The 27035-nt window shown below is 37.4% G+C and overlaps 2 protein-coding genes across 3 annotated transcripts; one reads left to right on the top strand and one right to left on the bottom strand.

The window, feature by feature from the left end:
• The first annotated feature begins 1972 nt into the window (after positions 1-1972).
• Positions 1973-5463, top strand: LOC118811072. The gene is made up of 11 exons (XM_036575285.1): positions 1973-2102; positions 3246-3340; positions 3430-3558; positions 3844-3966; positions 4063-4115; positions 4220-4289; positions 4403-4489; positions 4581-4679; positions 4760-4843; positions 5072-5176; positions 5323-5463. Exons 1-11 carry the CDS (start codon positions 1973-1975, stop codon positions 5461-5463), a joined length of 1116 nt encoding a protein of 371 aa, XP_036431178.1.
• Positions 5464-8589: 3126 nt separating this feature from the next.
• On the bottom strand, positions 8590-24546 carry LOC118809973 (tetratricopeptide repeat protein 39B-like). Of its 2 annotated transcripts, none has more exons than XM_036573487.1 (20): positions 24325-24546; positions 24042-24095; positions 23621-23655; positions 21992-22096; positions 21415-21546; positions 20830-20909; positions 20222-20289; positions 19794-19858; positions 19038-19131; positions 17836-17901; positions 15522-15630; positions 13479-13546; positions 13333-13392; positions 12517-12678; positions 12246-12337; positions 11727-11847; positions 10906-11020; positions 10539-10656; positions 9790-9906; positions 8590-8948 (listed from the first exon to the last, which is right to left on the bottom strand). In XM_036573487.1, the coding sequence occupies exons 1-20, from the start codon at positions 24361-24363 to the stop codon at positions 8834-8836; spliced, it is 1815 nt and encodes a 604-aa protein (XP_036429380.1). In that variant the 5' UTR covers positions 24364-24546; the 3' UTR covers positions 8590-8833. The 2 variants fall into 2 exon arrangements, with proteins under 2 accessions (XP_036429380.1, XP_036429379.1); XM_036573486.1 differs by having other exon boundaries at positions 10909-11020.
• Between the last annotated feature and the right edge of the window lie 2489 nt (positions 24547-27035).

Genomic DNA, 27035 nt, shown 5'->3' with positions numbered 1-27035 from the left:
AAAGCAGCAAGATTTAGAGTTTAACTGTGCGTTCTGAATTTTCTGCCATTTTTTTCAATTTCATCACTAAAGAAATTCATGAAATCATTGCTAATGGGCTATAGGCTAATGGCATCTGGTTCTTAGTTAATTTAGAAATTGTGCTAAATAATATTTTAGGATTATTCCTATTATTTTCAATGAGAGATGAGAGATAGGTTGAGCATGCTTCAGTAAGTGCTCTTCTACAGTCTTTAAGACTCTCCCTCCAGGCGAACTGGAATACTTCTAGTTCAGTCAGGTGCCATTTTCGCTCTAGTTGTCTAAATCTGTTTTAAAGCTCAAGTATGATCATTGCACCACGGGGCAAGCTTTTTCTGCCTTATTATTGTACATTTTAATGGAGCCACATAATCTAGAGTAGATCAAAAAGTATCCTCTTGGTCATAATATCTAATTTGGTAGGATTAGACAGACAGCAGAGAGAAGCTGATAATTGTGGGAAGTATATATATATATATATATATATATATATATACATACATACATACACCGATCAGGCATTGTCCAGTTTATCACCCCCATATACTATATAGGTGCACTTTGTAGTTCTACAATTACAGACTGTAGTCCATCTGTTTCTCTGCATACTTTGTTAGCCCCCTTTTACCCTGTTCTTCAGTGGTCAGGACCCAATATGGACCCTCACAGAGCAGGTACTATTTGGGTGGTGGATCATTCTCAGCACTGCAGTAACACTGATGTGGTGGTGGTGTGTTAGTGTGCGTTGCGCTTGTCTGAGTTGATCAGACATAGCAGTGCTGCTGGAGTTTTTAAACACCTCAGTTTCACTGCTGGACAGAGAATAGTCCACCAACCAAAAATATCCAGCCAACAGCGTCCTGTGACCACTTATGAAGGACTAAAGGATGACCAACACAAACTGCAGCAGCAGATGAGACTTTACATCTACAAGGTGGACTGACAAGGTAGGAGTGTCTAATAGAGTGGACAGTGAGTGGGCACAGTGTTTAAAAACTCCAGCAGCACTGCTGTGTCTGAATCTCTCATACCAGCACAACACACACTAACACACCACCACCACGTCAGTGTTACTGCAGTGCTGAGAATGATCCACCACCCAAATAGTAGCTGCTCTGTGAGGGTCCATGGGGGATCTGACCACTGAAGAACAGGGTAAAAGGGGGCTAACAAAGTATGCAGAGAAACAGATGGACTACAGTCTGTAATTGTAGAACTACAAAGTGCACCTTTATAGTAAGTGGAGCTGATAAAATGAAAAATCAGCGTAGAAACAAGGAGGTGATCATAATGTTATGCCTGATCGGTGTATGTAATGTGCAAAAGTTATGTAGTTAAATGTAAAAGTTGAATGTAAAACTCAGCAAATAAATTCAAATTGTACTAAAGTTTTAGCAAAACGCCACATTTACATGGGTTCTCTGTATGATGGGATTTTTAAAAGCAACACAACTTGTAATCTGACTAACTTTTCAAACTTTCAAACTTACTTTTGCATATTAGATTCAAACAAATATATATATAATATAAGCATTCTTTCCAAAACAGAAGTATTAAGTTTATGTGTTCCTTTATCTCTATTTTGTAAAAAAAAAAAATGCTCCTTGAATCAATCAGCAGCTATAAAATACACTGTGAAATATACTGTGAAATATAAACGAGCTGTTCTGAAGGACGTCTCAATTTAAACGCTGCAGGCCACGCCCCTTAATTACTGTTGATTTACTGTTAATTACTAAGTGCCCGTTTTACCAGCGGCAATTATAGCGACACAGTCACCGTATTGTGACCCAGCTGAGATGGAACACAAGAACGTTCCATGCACGTTATAAAGAGGTGAAAAAGAACGTTGAGCTCTACAGAAAAGCTTTGCTCTCCTGCGCTCCGACATCTCTTCCTTCGTTTGGATTAAATGCAGCCTTTCGCCTTTCGCACTCTCGCTCCGTCTGCGATGCGGTGGCGCCCCCTGCTGTGTGTGGCCGGGGCTGCCGTCGCCGCTGGAGCTGTTTATTATTTTTACAGGTGCAGGAACCGACACCAGAGGACCAGAGAGGATCCTGACGAGGAGACAGTCAACGAAGGTAAACACAGACACAAGAGGAGTCTTAAACAGCCCCTCATAAACGGTGTACGCTGTTCATAGTACAGGTCAAAGGGCCGAACTGTTCAGTGTAGACGGACGGTGTGTTAGTTTAGTAGCTCGCTGTATTTGGGCGCGAACGTTATAATAATCCTTTTTATTCGACCGATTCAGATGTGAGTCCGAAACACAGAAGAAATGTATTATATTATCTCCACATTTGTACGGAGCTGAACTTTAACTTTGAAATAAACCAGCTACATAGTTAGATGATACGGAGGGAAAGTCTTCATATCGCCCCCTTCTGTTTACGTTCAAATATAGGTTAAAGGGGCTGTATCACCGAAAACCAAAATCTCCCCCATTTTAGAATAAAATAGTTTCATGTAGTGTACAAACACTGTTAAAGGTTCAAAACTTAATATTTACGTGCCAGTCTATATAGTCAACGAAAACTAAACAGCAAAAACAGCGTATTTTGAATTCAACAACGAATACACAAATCGGATTTGCACAAATAACAATATCTTTTGGTTTTCAGCTGTCCAGGCTATCAAAAATCAGTCTGGATACAATCTGGATATGCCAAAATCGGATTTGGGCTGGCAAGCTGAACATAAGCACAGTAACAAAAACAACAGTTTCATTCTAAGGAATAAAGAGAAGTTGTGAATTTGTAAAATTGTAAAAAAAAAATAATAATAATAATAATTAATTATTGTTTTATTATTAATAATATTAATTATCTAATTCATAATTAATAATTCTGATTGTTTTGGTGTATAAACCTACATAAATATCATAGGTGTACGTCAGTGGAAAGATTATATAAGATACATATACAATATGGGCCCTTTAACAGTGAATTGGAGGTGATTTCCATCATAAAGGCCTTCTCACTGCCATATTCAGTCATATCTGACACTGTGTAGATGTTTCAAATGATTAACTGACTGAAAAACAGAGAAATGCAATTTTATGAGTGTTTTACCAAAACAGACCACAAAGTCTGCAGCTGATGTCACAATCACATATATCCCACAAAGCAGTGGTGGTTTAACTGTAGTTTAATTGTTTAATTGTATTGTAATTCTCAGAGTTATGAGGCTCAGTAACATGTTCTCCTTTTATATCGTATTTATAGCTGCTATAGCTAGAACGTCTCACTGGAGTTCTCCACTTCAGCCAGCATCCAGGCCTGCATCAAATGCATCGTCAGCCAGCCAGGGTGCTCCTGAGGTAAGGCTATACACACTCTTCTAATCAGCTCTGACTACATTTTTAAGTTTTCTTTCTCAGTAATAAGTATTACAAATTTGGTGTTATAGGCAGCTGGATATATGTCTCCCCAGAGCCCCCACATACCATCTCCCAGGGCTCCATCAGTGGCTCCTTCACCATCTCAGCCACCATTCGAGCCTCAACAAGAAGCAGACTCTACCCAGAGTGTCTTTTGGGTGAGGCTATGCACACTGCTCTTATTAGTTCTAACTACATTTGCAACAGTTTTATTTGTCAGTAACAAGTACAGTGGATTTTTATGTTTTAGGACACTTTAAGAGACTACAGTTTTGTGAAACGTGCAAAAATGCTTTCTTAATGAGCAAAGAGAAACTTTTGCTAACCAAACAGGATAAATTAATGGCCTTGTTATTCAGGTCCTACAGCCAATGTGTCCTATTTCAATCAATGCTCCGTCCCATTTTACCAAAACCCATCCTACAACATATCTGGTGTCATAGGTGTCTGGAGATGCTAAATCTCCCCAGAATCCACCCAGAACACCTCCGCAGGTTCCTTCTATACCTCAGGCACCATTTAAGCCTCAGCCAGAGCCAGCTTCCTCCATCCAAAGAGCTCTTGGGGTAAGGATATATATATATATTGCTCTAATCAGTTCTCATTACATTTTTCAGCAGTTTTATTTATCAGTAATAAGTCCTGCATGTTTGATGTTACAGGCAGCTGGAGATCTTACTGTCCCTCCTGAGGTTTATCGGGTGCCTGCTTTGTAGTAAGTACTCTTGTTTTCACCCTATTCTTATGCCAAATAGAGCTTATCAGGTTACGTTTATTTTGAAAAGTATCTTTAATATGAAATTGTTTCTGTTGCCCAAGTGACTACTTTGCAGCCAGGAGGACGACCAACTTTCCTCTGAAGCTTTCAGCTTTGCGCCAGGCTTTCACTGTAAGTCTACTAGATCAAACTTCATTCTCAGTTCTCAATAACTCTGTCTTTATACACCGGTGCCTGCTGAGTTGTTTTTTGCTCACAGTCCTTTTCTTGGTTTCATTCTGTAGATTGTTCTGAGCAACAGCCATCATTCCAAATGTGTGATCATTGCAGACAGGGTCCTTCTGGGAGGACTTGCCACTCGAAATGCCAGGGTAACACAACATATTCATCTTCATCAAGCATGAACTGTATAATCTGAATGATCTCAGGATTAAGCAACAAACATATCTCTTTCGTCTGCAGGTGCTTCCAGACTTTCATCCAGCATGTCACTTCCTGGTCGCTGTTGCTCAGGATGCTTCCCACCGGGAAGCTATTTGCACAGAGCTGGCACAGATTGGGGTGAGTTCACGCTCTTCAACATGGTCACCTCTTTGTCACTGTGAATGTGGCTTTAACACTACTGTTTTGTGTCCTCTTAGATCCAGCACTTTAGCTTTATAGATATCATCTATGAGCTGGTGCTGATGAGAGCGCTGCAAGGAGCGAGGCCTCCGATCTTTCCAGTAAGAGACTCCGCTCAGTCTTAGAACCAAGTGTGACTTTGTATTGTGCGCTAGAAGCTAAGCCCCTTACAGTTTTAACACCCAGCTTTCCATAGAAATGTAGTAGAATGTGAAATGCAGAACTAGTTCTAGATAAGGATTCTGTTCTGATTCTCTTATTATATATTTATGAATCCAGAAGAACTGCAAATTGTTTACTCAACTTTTTTTTCTCTCCCACCTTTCCAGACACCAGGAGGTTTCCTTGGGCACCTAATGGCCATGGTTTTCTCCTTGAGTCCCGTCAGCATAGAGAATAGGGCCAGAGCTGAACAATATCTGTTTCTGCTCCAGGTAAGGTGCACATCAACAGCATTAATATTAGAAGTTCAGATCATCAATGGAATTTCAGTGGAACATTTTATATGTTTAAACTACTTAACATTCTTTAGCATATTGCTTTGTTTTCTGTAATGGATAACAGCCTTGTTCTCTCTCAGGATGAGGCCCTGCTCCTTTTGGATGACATCTTTGGTGGGGAGGAGCATGTTTATCAGAATCCTGGATCTCTGGCTCTGGCTCTGTGGGACTGTTTGGAGAAGCATGTTCGGCAGCTCTTGTTGAGGCTCCAGGCTGCCTGACTGGCCTAACTTCCATTTTACATTTAAAATTTTTACTATTAGCAATATTAGTATAATATTTGTATTTCTAGTATTTAGTGTTTTTTGTTATCTTAGGTTTTCTTTTAAGTGCATTACGTACTGAATTGTCAGCTATTAGGTAGACTTACTATGTACCTACACTTGGAGGCCATTTTATTAGGTAAATCTACCAGATAGGAGCACTTTTTGGGTCTATACTCACTGACTGTAGCCAGTCTAGTGCAGCACAATTTATCAGCCACTCTCTACCCTGTCCATCAGTGGAAAGGGACCACCGGAGGACTACTACAGATAAGATACAGATTGGGAGGTGGTGCAATTTTTCTATTCAAATATTTTTTTAGTCATCCTCTGGCCTGGGGGTCTCAATGTCAGCCCTGGGGACCCACTGCCCTACACAGCTAAAGCATTGAGTGCCACATCATGCCTGATCCATGTCATCAGCAAATGATCAAGCCTTTCATGAGCTGGATTAGGTGTGTTGTGGCAGGTATTACTTTAACTGTGTAAGGCAGTGCATCCCCAAGCCCGGAGATGAGAACCACTGCTCTTCAGGTGTCAGAAGTTTAGCATTCTTCCTCATTTAACACACCTGTTTCCACTCATCACCATGTTAGCAAGTGTTCCTTGGTGTGTTAAAACAGTGTTTTCCAACTTCATTTCTCACCAACCCCTGATACACTCCTACCAACACACAGTAACATGTCAGTGTCACTGCTGTGCTGAGAATGATCCACCACCCAAATAATATCTGCCAAGTGGGGGTCTTGTGGTGGTCCCTTTTTAGTGATGGCCGGGGTAGAGGACGCTGGTAAACTGCAGCAACAGAGGGACTACAGTATGTAATTCTGTTCCTACATCCAGGTGCACCTGTATGATAGACCAGATAAACGGCTAATGAATGAAGATACAAGATCAGTCAACCTAATAAACTGGTGACTAGTGCACTTAACAGTACTCAGTGCATGTTTTATTGTAGTTTTTTATGTTGTAAGTATATAAGTATATTGTTAGTGCTCGGTATTATTAAAGCAAGATACAGTGAGTTTATGAAGTACTTTATTTTGTAGTGGTTTATTTTCAGGAGCTGAAAATGAAAAGTACATTTAAAAGCTAAATATTATTGTTGTAGTCTCTCTCTCTCTCTCTCTCTCTCTCTCTCTCTCTCTCACTCTTTCTCTCTGTCTCTCTCTCCCTACATATTGGAGCTGTTCATGAAGCTGCCTGGTCCTGGTCTTGCTGCGTCTGTTTGATCCCACATGCCCACGTCTGGTGCCTCAGTACATCAGCATGTCAGCTACTTTTGAAGACTGTAGAGAAGGTAATCAATAGTCAGTGGAAAATATCCTTCATGATTCATAAGGAAACTGGAATGTGAGAGGTCATTGATGCTACATTGTTCTTTTGTTGGTCTGCATGTTGTCTTACTGCAATGAAGATGGCTGTGCTGTTGTTGTTGCTGCCTGTGCTTTTAGGCATGAGGTGAAACAATGGTTTGCTTTATGGATGTGAATGCTACATGAACTGGTTTACATTTTGTTTGTGTAATCTGGTGCTTTGTCTTCTTTGCTTGTTGTGCTTGCAGGATCTTTTTGTCTCGTCATGTCCTGACCCTCCTGATTGATGTTATCCATCCATTACACCAGTGACTCAAGCATCACCATGACATATGAAGAGCTCCTCATTTTCCTGTCCAGCAAGGTAACATTATTTAATAATCCTAAATATTTCTCTTTAAATTTCTTTGTACTGTACTATTATTTTTCCATTCTAATGTTTCTGTTTCTTTAATCTGTGTTTCTTCAGGTTCTGCAAATCTTTCCAAAGTTCTGCATTTAGCTGATGTTGCAGTGGAATGAAAATTTATGTATATATTGTACATATTGTACATATTGTAAATAAATTGTGTTGTTTTTAAATGCATCTTTCTTTGCTTCATTAAAAAGATGTTTTTCATTCTGTTAAAAAAATGTTATGCCCATGTTATGAAAATCTTGAGCCAAAACAGTTTCTCTCATATTGATACAGTCCAAGGCAAGACACTCACAGTAATAACAAATATGTATAAATGCTGTTAATATTTATGTGACCTAATTCACTGTAAATTGTTGTTCAACTGTGCTCTGTACTAAATCAAGTCTTTTAATATCTGCGTGAGAGTTTATTTTACATCCACAGTTTTGAACATCTAGCCGGTAATGGTACTGAATGCTTTCTTGGTCATCTCTCGTTTAGTACGGAGAGTAACTGAAGTCTTGAACCGAACAAATTTTCATGCAGTTTGAAGAGAACACTGTTATTTTGTATGCCAATGAAAATGTACATGTAAACAGTATAACAGTTTTAAAATGTACAGTATTTTTCTAGAAGTATCCTAGAGAGGACATTGCCAAGCTGAAAAGCCTAAGAACAATGAAGTTGAATTTAAAAAATATATTCTGATATTAAAGTTAAAGCTCTTTTTAAATATTTAACTTTTATAGCGTGTCATTATAAAGTGCATCTGTGTATCTGCATGACTGACAAATGAAATGAAACCGTCTTTATTGTCCATTTATTCTGCTAGAAGTGATTTCACAGTACCCTGTTCTCTTTATATAATCTGCTACTAACTTAAACATCTTGGGCAGGGGATTCTGCCCCTCTTCTGATGATGGAAACAATTTCTGATGATATCCCACCAGCTCTCCAGGAGCATACAGCTTCCATCAATACAGTAAATTATTTTGTTCCATAAAGAAAAAACATTTGTAGCAAGAAGCCACTGTGTAGATGGTGAAGAAATATAGTGTGGAAGACAAGAGACAATAAATGACTATGGAAATGTAGTTTACCAGACTACAGTAAAGATTATATAGACATAACCTAACCAGCTTTTAGTGAATGAACAAATTAGAACAAAACCTGACAACAAAAAAAACATTTGCCTATGTAATTGCCTATGTTAATCACTATATTGTCTGTGTCAACATTTGACTAAGAACACTGAACTTTAGGTACGTGAATGGTATGAAAGTACACTACAACCTTAACTTGATTGCAATTTTTTTTTCCAGAAAAGATGGACAACATTCATTTACTTTGACTAGTGCAATATTTATTTTTAACCTTTGATTGACATCACAAATCCACAGTGCATACAGGCCATTTCCATCCAGAACCATGTGTTAAGCAAGAAAAGGGAGAACATGTAGTGTTTAGCGGAGTATTTTGAGTACCGACCTCTGGCAATTCTTGTATTCTTTCACATAACACAACAAAAAGTGGACCTGATGCAGTCAAAGGCCAAAAGATCATCAAACAATGTTTTGATCCTTTAAATGCATTCTAAGTCTTCTGTGGTGTCATCTTAAGCAGTCATGCTGTGCTCTTGTGCCACTTTCTCCTCATCAGCCAGACTGCTCAGTGCTGCATGGATTCGGAAATGCAGCCTGGACTCCATAGAGTAGTTCTTATAATTCAGCCTGTATGAGAAGTTAAAAAAAAAAAAGTTCTTCAATGAAGTGGTTATGAATTTTCTGTCTGATACCATACTGCAACATTCTTTTCCAATAGTTTTGTGAGGTTGGCCTAAAACATTTTCATGGCAGAGAAATACATGCAGGGCATTTGCAAGGCAAAAAGAAAAACCTTTGGTCAATTTGGATTGTAAATAAAACATCTCTGTAATGAACCATTTCAGATCAAAACACTCTGAATGACCTCTGCATCCCAGCAGTTGAATACTGCAGAAATTTTAAAGACAGTAGAATTACTGTTTAATCATGAGATGGTCACAGCTACGACCAAGATATCCTCATCAAACAGTGTCCAGCAGACCTCTTTGTGGCAATCATTTTGTAGCTATGTTAATGTTAACTAATTAAATCTTTAACCACATGGCAAAGTATTATAATTATTTAAACCAAATTTATTCTGTTTAGTTCTACAGTGAAACCACAACAGATTAAGTTGTCTTTTAGGGGGAAAGCATGAGTCAAAATCTGATCAGATTTAGATCTGTATTTCATTGCTGTCATCTCAAAAACTCATTTCTCCATTTGTGTTCTACTTTTATGCCTTTTGAAAATACCAAATTAGACAAGTAGAGCAACAGAAATGGTCCAAAATTAGTTACAATAAATGCTTGTCTCAATTTACATTAAAAGTTAAGAAAGTTCTTCCTTTTCCTGTAAGGTTACCATTTCTGAAGCACAATAAAGTACAAACAACAAGACATGACATGGCAAGCAACATACACAGTCAATGTACATACTAGCATATTAAAAGCTTAGCTATTTAAGGATGACAGGAAGAATAACTCACTTGGCCTTTTCAATGTACATAATGGCTTTTTCCACATCTCCCTGCTGCTTGTAGAGGAGACCAAGTTCACACATGGTAAACGGCACCAGATAGTGGTCATATTTGATACTCTTCTCACTGAGGGAACAAAGCAATCAAGTGATTTATGCAAAAGTATGTAAGGGTGTGCGCCACTACTAGTACTGAAAATTATAACAGTCATGGAACGTTATAGAGTAATTGCCATTTGCAATATCGATATCACGGAAGTGCAAATGAGTGTCTAAACGAATCATTAATGTGCTGTTGTGTGCTGTGAGCATCTTGACTAATCATAGATGTTCACCGGGTGTTTGCATGAATAAAGGCATTCACACAATCCAAAGAAACAAATCAATATTTTGGTCAAAACTATTATAGGCCAATCATAATGTGTAGCAATGTAATGGGAATACAGTACTTTACAACAAAATCACAGTGGCCCTTATTTGTTCTACTGAAGCTGGATTAGTTTTAAACATCAGGTCTTGTTATTAGCAGGTTTTGATGTTCAATTAGGATTACTGATGAGCTCCACGTTCAACCAATAACCAAAGGCCATTCACTGCACAATTGTTACTGTAAGACTGTAAAAACTACTCGCCTTGCAGATTCATACTGGACCAAATTCACAGATCGTATCTGTATTTACTTAATACTACAGAACCTCCTATGGTAAAGCTAATTCGGTTCCAACAGAGCTTCATCTAGCTGTTCCAGCTGACTCTCACCTGGAGATAACGTAGTTGAAGCAGTGTTCCGCCTGCTCCAGGCGGCCCAGATGTCTCAGACAGAGGCCTTTCAGCATCTGCACCAGACTCTGGTCATCTGCATGGTATACTGACGGGTCTAGAAAAAGAGCAGTGAAAAGATTAGTTACGTATTCGGTTGTCAGATGTCTAAAGGTTTGTACACACCTGCTCATCCAACGTTTCCTCTTTAGCCAATAGTATTAATAGGGAGTTTGTCCCCTTGGCTGCAGTAACAGCCTCTACTTTTCTAGGAAGTAGAACTAGAAATGAGTAAATGTGGCACTTGGGCAGTCTCTTGTTTCAGTGGATAATAGAATCAGATTGTTTCTTTTAACATGCATCTTACTACCAGCATCATTTTTCAGGTCCTCCTCAGCCTTCTCGATGGTGAGGAGAATGTTTTGTGTCAGCTCCGGCCTTTTACCAACAATAGCGAAGCCGTTCCACACATACATCATTTCCTAGACAGGCAGACAGACGGAGAGATACTTTACATTCAGGGAGAAAGTGCATTGTGCACTCTTGCTTTAAATTTTTGTTTTTTTACTGTGTCTGTAACACTAATATGTTGTAAATGACCTCTGTTCTAAATGGCAGCCTTGCGTTATGCCTCATTCAAAAAGCAGGCAGAGCTGAAACTGTTAAAACACTGTTTAGACTGAAATACTCAGGGCTGAGAGGGAAAAAAAAATATACAACCACTTCTTACAGTTGAGTAGATTCTCTTAAGGGCTGCAATGATACATTTGCTCCCTAACAGCAGGAACAGCACTTTTATTTGTTATCCACATCTCCCACTCCAATAACTCTGCAGACTGTCTGCAGGAGCATCACTTTAACAGGAATGGGAGAGGCTAAACTGCATAATGCTTTAGGGTTAAAGCAAAACTGCTGCAGATGGAATGGTTGAATCTAAACTGCTGTAGGGGGCCTGAACTGCTGTAGGATGAATATGCAGGGTTACACTCCTGTAGGCTGAATGGGTGGTCAAATGGAAATGTGTTTATGGTGTAAACACACAATGTTTATATACAAAATCAAACTTATTTCAAACATACAATACAGCTTTTCACATAATATCATACCTTTAATGTGTCTGTGTGTGTGTGTGTGTGTGTGCGTGTGCGTGTGCGTGTGCGTGTGTGTGTGTGTGTGTGTGTCTCTCACCAGTGCTGGTACAACCAGCTTTATTGGGTTGGGCGAGTTGTAGCGTCTGGCTTTCCGTGCAGCAAACTTCTCTGTGGGCACAGACTTTCCTGCAAACCGCAACCTCAGACTTTCCACCTGCCTAAAATAAACAAATAAATTAATTAATTAATAAATTAAAGACCCCCCCCCATGCTGATGATGCTGATGATAAAATGCTTATTCAATAAAAGTACAACTCAGTGTAAATTTGCAAGTTAGTAAGCATAAAAAAAACACTAAAAAAACATCTTGAATCCTACCAAATTAATCAAATCACTGAGAATCGAGATTCCAAAAGAATCATAACTTAACGAAAATCTAATTTTACTTCTAGTTCCAAATAATTTGGCAAATCTTTTTATAATCGAGTCCAAGTCTTTACTTGAGTCATAGCACATTTAAAACAACTTTACTGTTGCTGCACAGACAAGCATGTGCTAAAAAACATTTGAAAAATTAAAGGAAGGTTCCACTATGGCCTATGCCGTTTCTGGTCACCTGAACAGCTCCACTATATCCTCGCCTGTCTTCTTCACTTCTTCTGCTGTAAGCATGCTAAGAATGGAGGCCTTCTGGAACATATAGACAGCCTGCAAGAGAGGGTCAAATGACAAAGTAAACCAATCCGTCCAAAACTCAGTGTAACAACTGACTATGTACAACAGGAGAATCAAATAGCAGTTTGCGATTTGATGGCCCAGCTGAGGCTTGATAGAAAAAGAAACTTAAGCATACAGAGACACCCAGTGGTAGCAGAACTGTATTTCACCTGAGACCATTTGCTTTCCTTACAAAGAAGGTCAGCATAGCGGTAGGCCTCCAGCCAGTCCTGCTGGAAGGAATGGATCCACATCAGCTCCCAGTAACACAGATGGTGGATCTGATGCCACTCCTGCTGAACCGCAATGCACTCCAGAAACTTCCTCTGAGCCTGCTCACACACACACACACACAAAGTTTGTTTAATACAGAAGTGCCTGTATTAAACTAAATTTAATGCAGTAATGTCTGCATTAAAGTTTGCCTTTGGGGTCTAAAGTGCTATATTTGTTGTGGGCCAAGGGACAACAAACAAAAACATACAAATAAAGAAGGTAGGCAGTTTTCAAATTGAGCTTAAAAATAAAGATGTACTTTATAGCATTAAACTATAATTGGTTGATAAAGTAGTTAAAAAAATAACATTTAAAAAGGAAAATAGTGTTGTAAGTTACATAGTCTAAAAATATACTTGCTCTCTCATTGGTTGAGGAGATTGGGTTAGATAAACTTTCTGACATGAAAAATCAACCATCCTCATGGGCCAACTAGCCTGTAGACCACACTTTGAGTAGCCCTGGTTTAAGGGCTTCTTAACATTTTAGGCCAGTTTCCGGACATGGATTAAGCCTAGTCTTGGACTAAATTACTTTACCAATTACCAATTTATCATTCAAGATCATTTCTAGTGCTTACTTTGGCTTAATTTGGGTACAGACAACTGGCCCATGATGTAATAGAGTGGAGAGGGGAGAGTATGTCCTAATTCAATAGAGTGAGTGAAGGTTAATGTCTGACAGAAGGCTAAACAAAAAGCATTACTCACTGTCTCAAAGTCTCCCTTAAGCACTGCAATCCGGGCAGTGTAGAAGAGCATGAGTGCACCCTGCAGACAGACAGATAAGCGGAGAGAGTCAGCGTACTTTGCTGGTTAAAATCAAGAGCACAGTGAAAAAGAGAGCGTTTACCTACTTTGGGAAACTTTTGAGCGTAGGGTTCAAGAAGAGCATCTGCCTCAGCAAGATTACACTCACCAATACCTGACAGTAGGAATATATCAATTTTTTTATACATTGTTAGGCAACACAAGTATTTAGAGTACATACTCAGAATACAGTAAATACATATCCATATTCAGGCCAACTTACATTTCAAAAAGACAGTATTTAGAATAGTTATTTTTTTATTTTTAATACTTTATTCCCCAGTACATTTTAATATTTGAAAGAAAGACCATCAATGCTTGTTTATTAACTACTCCAAAATCAGTGCATGGTGTGTAAAGAACTGCTCTAAAAATAACTCCAAAACAGCTTCTTACAACCACTGAAGTTCCTGCTAAAGCCTGAGTAGACTGATAAACCAATGTGATGAGTCAGCAGAGGACTGAAGCAGGCAATGAGAGCCAAAATAATTAGACAATTTTGTAAGGTCATTTAAATAAGTAAATTTTTCATGAAATCTATTAACTGAAGAATAATATGATTAAACTGCCAACCAGTTACGGTGAGGAACAGTGTGAATGAACAAAATTACAACACCAGCTCCCCCACAACCCCATGTGCCTTATACATTTATTTAATGCACTCGGAATCATTACTTTATGTATTGTAATGGAACAAGTTATTGTATATATTTAGGACAGTGCCTTTAGTATTTAGCCATCATTACTTTTTCAAAGTATTCTGTTGAACTTTGATAACACAAATACATTATAATCCCTAAGGATCAATGAAAATCAATGACGACAACGCCTCTCAGCCAATCTCAATCTCAAAGCCCTACTTCTTTCATCAAATGAAGGAAAAATGTCATTATTAGGCTATGAAGTGTTAATGTTAGTGAGAAACATTTAACACATTGTATGGTTATTATCTGGAGGGGGGTGCTGTTTTTATTTCAAAACTAAAAATACTCTTGATTGTACGCAGATTCTGAAAACACTGGTGAATGTCAGAATCTTCATTAAAACTGTATGAGTGGGTTTTAAGAAGAAAACTCTTCAGAACGTCTGGTGAATGAGGCCCATTGAATATTGATATTGAATATTGAGAGTTTTCTTAGCACCGGTGTTAGCTTTTGCATTAGCTCAGCTTCACTCAAATCTCCTCATTAGACATGAAAATCTACCACCAAACATCCAGTGGCTAAAAGATTTCTGTGATTTGAATAATGAAAATATTTTCAGCTTTTCAGTATCTTTTTATGTATCAAACTGGCCTGATATTGATAGACATTTTTTAATATGTATTTACAGTACTGGTAAGTAATTCATTTTAATAATACATTTACTAGTAAGTTATTCATTTTTCATATAGGAAATATTTAACTGAAAATTACACAGAAGCCTCAACAACTAAATAGAATTTCATTTTTCAGTATTTAGAGCTTCCAACATTTGCCTTCCATTCTTTTTTGTGAGGCCTGCTTGTGCACAGTTTTTCAAAGAATCTGCAGTGCAATTTTTCTATGTCTCCTGTAGACACCTCCAGATAGAAGTTCACAGACAAGTCCTAGAAGATGGTTGCATTTTGTTTCTCATGATATGATTACATATGTAGACTTATCAGTTCATAACATTATTCTCCACATCTAAGATTTCCAGTTTCAGAGTTTCCTTTTCTCATTTATGGCTTCCTGACAGCAACACATCCTTTCCACACACCATAAGTGTCATAAGTGTGTTTGATGTGTTCAACTGTATCATTTATGACATTTCCTTCAGTCACTTTTGTGTACTCAGTATATTTCTTTTTAATTATTATGAACGGTTGCCCAAATAATTTAATCAAATCGTAGAGAAATTTGAGATAGACACTTAATTATTTTATTAGAAATAGATATAGTATCATAATCAAATCATCGCGAGATTTACACCTCTAATAGTTTGTACATGTTTTACTGAACAGATTTCTTTCAGGACCCCAGCCTGTACAACTGAGTACTGACAATGACTGTGCTTTTAAATCAGTACTAGTGATAGTGAATGTTGGTAAACATGCAGGTGGTTCTCACCTAAAATAACTGTGATGTAGATGTTGAACATGAGAAGGGTGAAGGTGCTGAGGATGGAGCGGAGGCTGTTGGTTGCAGCGCCGTGGCGCAGGTGATTCACACCCACCTCCTAAATAAAACACACAATAATTACTGGAAACAAAGTTGTGAGTTTATGTTGTACTATACAAGCACTGCAGGTTGTCTTATTATTATACATTTTTGTATAATTAAATGGTTAAGATATAAACAAAGTCATTACAAGAGATGGAAGTTACATGCTCTGTTCTGGAGAAACTTCAAAGTCAGAATTATTCATAATGGTTTTGCTAAGAAACCAAACATTTGAAGAGTTTAAAGGGGAATTCCACCTATTCTTCAAAATAATGCAATCACTGAGATGTAAACAAAGTCATTCAGAGTGGTTTAATGTGAAATGGTTCATTGTACAGGAGGCTATAGACTCAGTTGTCTTTGCTGGGGAACCAGGGGGTCATGCTGTCTACAATGAAAATTTAACAAATTTGATTTATTTTTTATTTGCTATTAACTATCGAAATCAAACACAGACCCCTGCCTTCTGAGTTTTTATAAATAATGTTGATAATGGTGGTAAATCTGAAAAGTGTTTCCTTTAGTGGCTATTTTGCCCCAAATGTACCGGCATGTGCCCGGCATGTACATCTCAGCCATGAAAAGATCTTAAATGTTTTACATCAAAATCCTACATATCATAAAACAATGTCTCTGGCATCAGGCAGCATATTTAGAACACTGATGCATATTCAGAACAGAACATTTCATATCAAACCACTCTAAATGACTTTTTTTACATCTTGATGGGTTAATAATGCAGAAATTTAGAAAAAGCTGTGGAATTCCCCTTTAAGACTTTAAGACCTGTTTAATACCAGTCACAATGCAATTTTTATGAACCACACACAAAAACGTCTCCATCAACCAAGTCAGTGAGTTTGCTTTTCCTAACATACTCATTCATTCAAAGTTGGCAAAGGTGAGAAAAAACCACTAGCCAGCTCAACAAAAATGGAATCCTGGCAAGCACTTTTAATGCATATGGGTGATAAAATCTCCAAATCTGTCAAGTAGCATTAACCTTTTCAACTCCTTGGGACCACCGGTGGTTCCAAAACGCACTTAGTCATATTCTTCATAACTTTCATACTTCATAAGCTGCATTCAAAAGGTGGGTGTCATTTGAGACCTGTAACTGTCTTCTTTCTAGTCAAATAGATGGGTAATGTAATTTTAAACCCTTATAATAAAAGAAGCTAAACTCACAATTTTAGTCTACTGAAAGTTGACTAATTTTTCCACAAATCTGGGCTATAAACTATGAACAGATGGCGTCTCTTCAGTGATCTGCTCTGTAAAAATTATTTCAATAAAAAAATACAAAGAGCATCTAAGATTATAGCAATATAGCATATAACAATGTGTATGATCATAAAACACATTCTGTTAATTTGAGGGGAGTTTTTACAAAATAAAAAAATAAAATAAAAATAGTTATTTCATGCAGTTACTGAATAATTTGCCTTACGTTTTGGTCATGTAAATTCAGATGGACAAACCAAAATATACCCTGGTCAATAAGAGGTTGTATTTAAGATCTCAGTGAGAAAATACATAAACGTAAAGAATTTTAAAGGCCGTAATTTAGTTCAGATAAACACAGGACTTTCAAAAAGGAACTACATTTACCCTGTATTACATTATATAATAAAAGAACTGAACATTTAAAGATTTTTTTTTGTTTCAATTTTCTCTGCATTTTTGTTGTGACCAATTCCTACCAACTAGCTAGCTGGGAGGGTGAAGGCCAGCTTGTGTTTCCTCCAAGACATGTGAAACTCCACCGCATCACTGGACATCAACATACTTGGAGGAGAACACTAACTGCCAATTCTGTTATATTAGCCCATGTTAGCTAGCATCACACTGAGTGACAGGGGAGAGAGAGGGCCATCCTACCCACCCTGAGGGAGTGAAGCCAAATATGCGCTCATTAACTAATTTTATTGATTAAGCTGCCTGCATGGCTTGTACACATGAATAGTGGTAGACAATATAATGACATCACTATAGTGATAAATTATATCACAATGCTTTTTTTAGAGCATATGATCAAACACCAACTTTATCAATAAGAGATCATAAGTCCTGTTTAACTGGATTTACTGTAGCACAGTGTTTGAAATGCTTAATTAAAATACTGTGAACCGCTGCTGGTTCTTTTCTGTCTGGGTAATTATGAAATGTCTAAAAAACGAAACATTGTGATGCACACTATAAATATCAGCATTTAACTCACTCTGTTTCCTGAGAAACCAACAAATTCCAAGAGCCTGAGAACCCTCGCAGGGAACAGAGACAGCATCTAACAGGCCCAGACACAGACACAGACAATTACTTTGCATCAGTAGACATGTTTCCATCCAGCAGTCAAACTCAAGTGAATAACTGAAAAATAAATACACAAATCAGTTTACATTTCCATCAGCTCTGCACAAAGGTATGCAACTGCATCATGCTTACAAAAATACTTCTGTGAAATATGAAGTGACTTTACAGAGAAACTTCAGTAGCTTTTCATTGCTGTTTAATTTTATGGCTTTGTCTTTTTGTGCTTTACATTATAGGAGCATAGAGACAGAACACACTGGCAAATGCCCCAAGAACTTCCCATTAATCTCCCCTTCTGTCTGTCACCGTTGTGTTTTTTCCCGTTGGTATATTGGTAAAATGAAGCTACATTTGAATTTCTTCATTAGGTAAGTGATACACTGTTTAAAAAACAAAAAAAAAACAAAAAAAAAAACAAAACAAAAAGGTACTTTGCAGGTACATTTTTCATTTAGCAAACTTCAAACAAATGCTAATTACCTCAGAGGTACAACAATGGTTTTAAGGTCCATTTGTGTACGGCAAATGTACATATTCATACATATTCATAACCAAGTGTTTTAAAACAGAACAAAACAAATAAAAAGCCTTGAGGGAAGAAAGGGTGTGTGGAGTCAATAGAATTGTAAAAATATCATTTCAATGGATTATGGTACAACTGTGTCTCCTTAACTAAAGGTACTTGAGGATACCACCTCAAGTTTAGTTCCCCACCCCCCCGCATTCTGTTGTCTTTGGCTGAGCCAAAAAAGAACCAGCTGATCAGGCATGACTTTATTTGATTTGCATTTACATTATTTATTACACAAATGTGATTTAATCTTAATTTCTTTCATATCCTTTCCCTAGCAAAAAAGTTCAAAAGTTCACCAAAGTTTTTTTCTGGCCCAGATTCAGCCCATTTTATTCAACATCTGCCATTTCCAGTAAGTCTTTACTTGATGTCAAAATATGCACAAAATGTATCAAAATAAGCATGAAAACATGGATGGAAACCTCTGTAGTACCTGTTCAATTAGCATCTTTGCCCATGCTGTTAATTAAGCAACACAATTTAAAAAAAAATCAAAAATAGTATGTATACTGCCGTTTCAACTGCTTATACTTTACCAAGTTAAAGGACCCAATCCCCATGTTGACACCACCAACAAAATGGATGTGTGTGTCATTGTCTTTGACCTGGTCCAGCATAGTCTCACACTCTCTGATTGAAAGAACAAATCAGGTTACGTCCAGTGCTAGACAAAAATCTCTTTATCACTTCACTTAAACAACAGAGCAAAAAATAGACCAATTCCTCAAAAATGCTTACCCTTAAATTTTAATTGCTTATCCATAAAGGGCCCATATGTTATGTTTGTCTTGTAGTTTATTTTGCCCTCCAAAGGTCCACTTGTACTATATTAACAACACTAATTCATTTTTACATTACCATTTTCCAACTTCTCTTTAATAGACTGTTATTATTGTGTCTTTAAAGCTGATACAAGATAAAGGATCTTTGTTCTGATTGAGAAACAATACAGTGCAGCCATTCAAAAAGCAATCAGGGCTGAAACACACCTTAGAACCTCAATATGAATTGGAATAAAATTGTTTGCAGCATAGTTTCTATATATTAACTGTATGGCTCGGGAGTCAACTGAATTTTAAAACTTAAACTGAATTTACATACTACGTCAAACTACAAATAACTAACTAACTAAAAAAATAAATAAGGGAAAATTATTTTCCATTATATAGGCCCTTTAAATCAACAAGTACAGCAATGCTACTGGATAATACATCCAATTAATGTTTTTGAACATTGTATTCATTTGCACTGGAGCATTACAACATTATACTAGTTACAGTGAGTTTACTTACTTGAACATGAGGTAACTTGTTCTCATTTTGAGTCCAGCTTTGATGAAGCCAATCATACTTTCATCCTGCTCATGAAAAAACACACACACACACACACATACACACGTACGATTATAATACTGGATCAAATTCAGTATCATTTACTTTCATATAATTGAAAAAAAAAAAATTACGTATTTGTCCTTTATGTCTAGACTTCTATTTGACTAGGTTCAGGTCTGGTCTTTTAGGTGATTATCCTTGCAAATCTCTGGCAAGTCTGTATCAGTGACACAGTGTCAAATCTCAGAAAAGCCATACACAACTACAAAGTGGACTACATAAGCAGCTCACTGGTAGCCTATGGTCTGGTACCTGCAGTGAGTTATTAGTACATAGGGGTATTGAGCTATAACACCTGGCTAAAAGTGAGTGCACTGGGCCATTACCTCTACAAAGGTGAGGGCTGCCCTCTGCAGCATCACCTCTGCATAGCACAGCTCAGCATGCATCTCCTCTGGAGAGGGACAAGAGACAATGACAGGCCCATAGTTTTAAATCACACACTGCAGTATTTATTTATAAAGCATGTAAAAATGATGTTTAGTTTACAAAGGCTGCAGCAAATCACACAATCTGCACACTAACTAGGTGCAGAGATTAAAAAGCAAATGCTCAACAACAACAACAATAACAATTAAGCATCTTAGCTACAAAATTTCACAGTGCTTTATAATTAAAAAATTAAAAAGAAATAATTACATTTTAGGAAGCAAAAACACACCCTCAAATACACAATCCTGAGAGAAAGAAATTCATTTTGCATGCACACAACTCAATGTAAGTAAAATCAGTTGGGAAAATATACTATCATTTAGCTTGCAATGCTCTAGTGAAGTGCAAGGGTGCAGCCTCTAAGCCCATTGGATTAATACAGACTGGTTGGTGAGGGATGGACACAGCACTACTTATATGATTTAAACAGCACATACAAATGCTTTACAGTGAGTACACAAAGTGTACAGCAGATATGTAAATGGGAGGTATAAAGGCCTACCTTCAGTCAACTGTTTGGGATCATGTTTGTACACCATGTAAGAAATTGCCTCCAGAACGGTGCTCCTTCTTTTCCTCATTCTGAAAGACAGAAATATGAGAGAACCATCTCTAGTTAAGCATGTCTAATGATGTACACACTCAGCTTTACAAAAAGTTAATATGAAGCCTTTTCAGCAGTCTATATCAAAGATAATTTCACTAATTTTCTCCATTTCTCCAATTATTTAGGAAGATGTAAAAATGTAAACAACTTCATTCAGGTTTGATGTGAAATTATCCGTTCCAGAGAAACTCACACTTTAATGCCTTTAAAACCTGCCTCAAAGAAAGTTATTACCTGAAATGGTCATGAATACACTGTTTGATGCCTGAGACACTGTTTTAGATAAAGCTTTGGCCTATTTTTTTATCCATTTATAAAACAACACAGAACCTATACCTACAATACTACTAATAAAATAAAATAAAACAAAAAAAAAGAAAAGAGACACATAGTTCACCGGTCATTCCAGACAGCAAAACATGATCAGTGAAATTCCTATTTCCTAAATCTTAACTTAATCTTAATCTTAAGGGCACAAACTTTTGGCATGTGTTGAGAGCATCTTTCAGAGCCACTATGGCTGACTGCATGTCCTTGGGATCAAAGGTCATTCCTGCCTGCATGACCAAGATGCTGCTGTATCCCATAGCGTGATACACACTCTCTTCTCTCCTGTGAAAGAATAATCAGTTACAGACTTTTGAAAAAAGAAAAAAGAAAGAAAAAAAAGAAAACAAAAACCAGTGTAACTTTAAGCCAGTATGAATCTGCAGTGTGTGTAGTTTTACAGTATGACAGTAATAATTGTGGAGTGAATGGTCTTCTGTAATTGAATTCGGAGCTCCTTCAGTAATATTAGTCCTGTTCCAATCTACAACAAGCTAACAAAGTGTGTCCTGCGGCGTAACGATGCTGTGAATATTCGGGCTATGATCTTTCAATTTAGGCTATGTGTAGGAATTTGGGGAAATTAGATTTCTGAAACATATCCGAAACCAACTGGCCAATCAAATTGCTTACACATTACATTACACAACATACTCTGGTAAAATGTTTTCAATTGCAGTACGATTATACATATACATATACATACGGAGTACTCAGAATAGTAACGCACCACGGTCTGAGTATATCCAAAGCTTCAGAAAACTTGTTGTTCAGAAAGAGACTCAGGGCCACTGAGCATTCATTTAAGGCTGTCTTCAAATCCATCTGACCACTCCTGTATATATTAAAAAAACAAAATAAAATAAAATAAAAATATATTTTTTTAAATAATAAAAAAGCATGATAATTTAAAAAGAGAAACAAACACCCATCACTACTTAAACTGTCATTAAGGTCAATCCATTTTAAACCACCAAATTCATGAAACCACCACTAATTATGTGTCAGAGGAAAGTATTTGTTGTGTTAGGAGTCCTTCCCAAATCAGCCCATTTTTCTCTGTGTAGAGTATTGACCTCTAGCTTCCCTATGCACAGGGCTGTGGGGTTAACTACTACACTATTTGATTACTAGAGAAACCAGAGTTATAACTGTCTGTAACAGGCTCTAGTGAAAATGTAGTGAAATTTAAAGTGCAGTGAAACTCATTAAACTTGAGCCAGACCACTAGCTCATTTCCTCGGGTGAGGCTGAGCCATAAAATGCTCACCAACCAAGAGGGCATGCAAGGGCAAAAAAGGAAGAGGCTAAAGCTCCCCTGGAGCCTATCTGTGCACATGCCTGACAACAGACAGGCAAAAACATACTTAAAGATTTTAAAATATTTATAGAATCTTTTATGTTTAACTGTTTTCGCTGATGAAGTCCACAAATCCACAAGATTGTAAAAATGATTATTACAGAGAGAAGTAAAAAAGAGAATAAAGAAAGATGATCGGTGTCCAGCGCCTGTTAAAAACTCACATATTTGAAAATTTTCCACTCCCACCAACCACTTTCATTCAGCTTAAAAACGCCCTCAAGACTAAGACCAATTTACTGTCACACTGTTATGGAACCTCATGACTCCAAGACTAAAAGCATTAGGCCTTTATTGACCTTTACAACGCACTTGAGGCAAGACGATTCAGAGAGACCCCATTTCAAACTCTGCCTCTCATGGATGAGCTGAGCCACCTGATGATGTTTCATTCTGACAGAATAACTGCACTTACAAGACAAAGACTACAATCAGAACTAAATGTGACTGAGTGACTATTTCAACAAAAGATAAAGACATACAGAGATTCATTGTCATGGGAACAAGAAAAGAAAAATTACAAAATGATGAGTTTAGAAATGCCTTCAACTGAAGGTGGCAGTTCAGTTTCACTGATTTTGGAATGTTACACTTGATTATGATAACTTAAAAATAATCAATAAAGCTTGCACTCATTTTTTGGCATAATTAATTTTACAAAAAGGTGTGTACATAATTCCTTATGAAAATTCATGTTCATTTGTGTACTGTGTTTTAAAAAACAAAACACTTTTTAAATAATATATTTCTTACATTAAGAAAAATATTTTATATTAAAAAAGATGCTAATTTAATTGTGGGAAATTCTGTATCCCTTTGATTGCATGAGTGCAAGGTCAGAGACTTACATTCTTATCTACATAACAATGAATCATATAAAGAAAACAATTACTGATTTTATGTTATGATCTGAAATCTGATTTGCACTATTATTTTGTACAAATACAGCAGTGTTACTGTGCTCACAAAGACAGCATGGTAAGGTCAGTATCTACTCACTCGGTGCTGTGGTCCAGATCGTCCTTGAATCCATTCTAAGAGAGAAAAGAAAGAGTGAGAGTAACAGACGCTCAGTCCCGCCCTTTATTCTGCCTGTGGACTCTGAAAATAATCCTAACATCAGTCAGTGCTTCAGCACCACTGTCCAGACTACTCATCTTTATCCTGAGAGGAGTCCCATAATTTGGTATACTTTGAATGTTTAGGTGAAGCTGGGCTACTGTGCTAAAACTCCAGCATACTTATTTTACTGCATGACACTCTCTAAACATAAAATGTTATATTCCCTCTTTACTGTAACGCACTATGTGCTGCTAAATGCTTAGAGACCTGCCTGCTAAAGCAAAGAAAATACATCTTTATGTATGTAACTGTTTCATGAAACTGACCAAGCCTTCGTTTCAGAGTATTTGTTACTTACCTCTTCTGTGTGCACAGTATTCTGCTCCTCCTCCTTCATTTTATATGGCTTTACCTGAAAAGATGTAAATGTATATTTTGATGAAATATATATATTCTTTTCATTTTGCACGGCAGCCTTACAGACTGATGTGAGGAACAACATGCGCATCATTTAAGCACTGACTGCAAATATGCAGTTGAGTCATCGCCACGTCCTCTAATCTCTTAGGAAACGTTTCAGTTTTACAACTAAGATTAATTCATGAAAGATTTTCCATATTAAACCTGATTGTGAGACGCACCTGTGTGACGCCCAAACCTCCGCTTTCTACTCGAGCCATTCTGTCCTAAGTCACAACGGTGGAAACCGCCCAAAGCGATTAAATACAGAGTAATGACAGCAAAATGAGGATATAAAAAATTAAGCTTTACACGACGTGAAAACCCGTCCCTGTAAGCTCTGCAGCGCCTTTCCTGATTCTCAGTCAGACTGAAGTTTGATGAACCACTTCTGACTGAACTCCCACCTCAAAAATCACTTGCAGCTCAGCCAACGGTTTTTATGGAGTGTGCGCAGAGAGGGGGCGGGGCGAACGTGGAGCCACGCCCCGCGAGCTTCCACACCCGTGGTATTTCACTGATTAGCATTTGTAATTAGCGGGGTTGGGCAACAGTAGTGAAGGCTGAATACTGAATGCGCTGTCATAAATATATGCAACATTTCCCCTTAGAATAGCCTACATTAAACTATTCAGAATACATTTAGAACACATATTGATAGAGTACATGGGAAAACTCTGCTGTTATCTCTATGTAATTTTATTCACTTGTTCAAATGAATACAAAAATGAATACAGAATTCTCAACGTTATTTGGCTCTCATCTCATTTTGACTCCATGACCTAAGGCAGCAACTTACTATATCCCAACAACAAAATAGATAGATTAAACAACTGTAATTGATGTATATCGCTGCTGTTGGAACAAAACTTCATATCTCCATGTTCGTCATTTTTCAGTTTTTGACGTAATTTAAAAATCACCGTTGCTCTTTACCTTGTGTGGAATGTTCATAATGAATGGACCAAATGAAATGGCTCAAAATTACTTGGAAAAAACTGGTTCCATTGACTTACATTAAAATTAAAGTATGTTTTTTCCTTCTCCTGTAAAGTCAATTTAGAGATATGAGGTTTTGTTCGGACAGCAGCGATACATTTTAAATACAAAATGTAAGAAAAGCCATCTTTGAGTTTAAAGGGCCCATATCTTACATTTTTTCCCATGTTCTGTACTGATGCCAAGAGACCTGCATTGTAGAGCTAAAAACACATATCAAGTTTACTAACATTCTCTGAAATTATTTCCCAGCATGTAGGACTCTCCACCAACTGAGCTGCGAGAGATTGTATGAGCTGGAGTAAGCCTGCCTCAGCTAAGCAAATTGGTCTGAACAGACTATGATGATTTGACAGATCAGTAATATATGCCAGAGCTAGGCAATTAAAGGCTTTAAATGTGAGGTGATAAAACTTAACAGCATGCCAGTGTCAGCTGAATGAGACCAGATTTATGTGCTTAATCTTTCTTTTCCTGGTTAGCACATAGGCTACAAATTGAGTAACAGCAGGGCAACAATTCAGTAGCATGAACTCATTTTTCAGCATCATATTCAGACAGCATGTGTCTTATTTTGAAAGTGTTTTTCAAGTGATAAAATGCAACATTAAACTAGTAACCAGTGTTACACTAGTATCTTGCATAGATAAGTCATGAAGGCAGGGGTGGATTTAGTGATTCTGGGCATCTGGACAAAAGACATGAATGGACCACCCTGAATGCACATTTTTATATGATTTGAGGCACTAGGCACAAAAGTGGTACATCCATCTACTTTGCAACAAATGATATCTTGGCAAGTGAAACAATCTTAAATCTAGTCAGTCTATCTAATGTTGCTCATTTTGAGACTGTGGAAAGAATATTTAAAGCTTAATTAACATTTTTATTTCTGATTTACTTATAATAAGTATGATAAAGGTAATTACATGAAGCAAAATGGTCTTACTATACTGGCAGTTAATTTGGCTTCTTTTAGGAAATAAGCTTCAAACAAGCAAAATGGTCTGCCAACATAGTGATATAATTTAATATAGAATAATGTAGTAAAGAACTGAAAGTAATGAAATTATTTTTTCCAGGAAGTAATACATTACATAATCCCATTACATTACGAGAGAAGCAATAATGCATTTACATTTTGAGAGAAGAATAGCTTGCAGTGAATTACCTTTTTGGAGTAATAATCCCCAGCCTCCCTATACTCCATGCCAGGATAAAACAGCATAAACCAGCATGTCTGGTTACCAGCAAAACCACATGTGATGTGTTTTGGATGTTGGAATGCTAGCCAGCAGCAATGAAAATTAATTTACCGGCCACCAGCAAAACCAGCATATTGTACTCTCAGCACACTTTAAAGGCAAATGCTCTTTTATTGAACAAGCAAGGGAGAATTGAGCAAGGGAGAATCACCACCTGTTGCTAGCTGACACAGCCAGGAGCAAGCACATCACTTCTAACCATACAACTTTCCATCATGGTATATATCTAACCCACCTAACAACCCCACAACCCAGCACAGAATAGCATAACTCTCATGTAGACACATGTTAAACAAGCTTCAACAACTTCAAAAACAATATATGTCTCTCCTACCGCAACCTCCCGAGAGCCTCTTTGCATGGCCAGGCCTCCCACGCTCATATGGCAGCACGGCCAGTGGCAAGACGCCACAGTATCGTATGTTCAGGATGCTGGTATGCTGGGTGACCAGCTTATCCAGCACCAGACCAACACAAGACAAACAAAAACCAGCATAAACCAGCTAAGAGCAGCATTGAATTCATGCTGGTCTGGTCTGTGCTAATTAGTCAACAACGCTAACAAAAAAGGTCTATCATTATGCTTAGTCTGTGCAACTTTCTGTTCTGACTGAAAAAAAAAACAAAGT

Source organism: Colossoma macropomum, unplaced genomic scaffold, assembly GCF_904425465.1.
Source record: "Colossoma macropomum unplaced genomic scaffold, Colossoma_macropomum, whole genome shotgun sequence".
NCBI classification, from domain to species: domain Eukaryota; kingdom Metazoa; phylum Chordata; class Actinopteri; order Characiformes; family Serrasalmidae; genus Colossoma; species Colossoma macropomum.
This window is presented reverse-complemented; position numbering and strand designations above follow the sequence as displayed.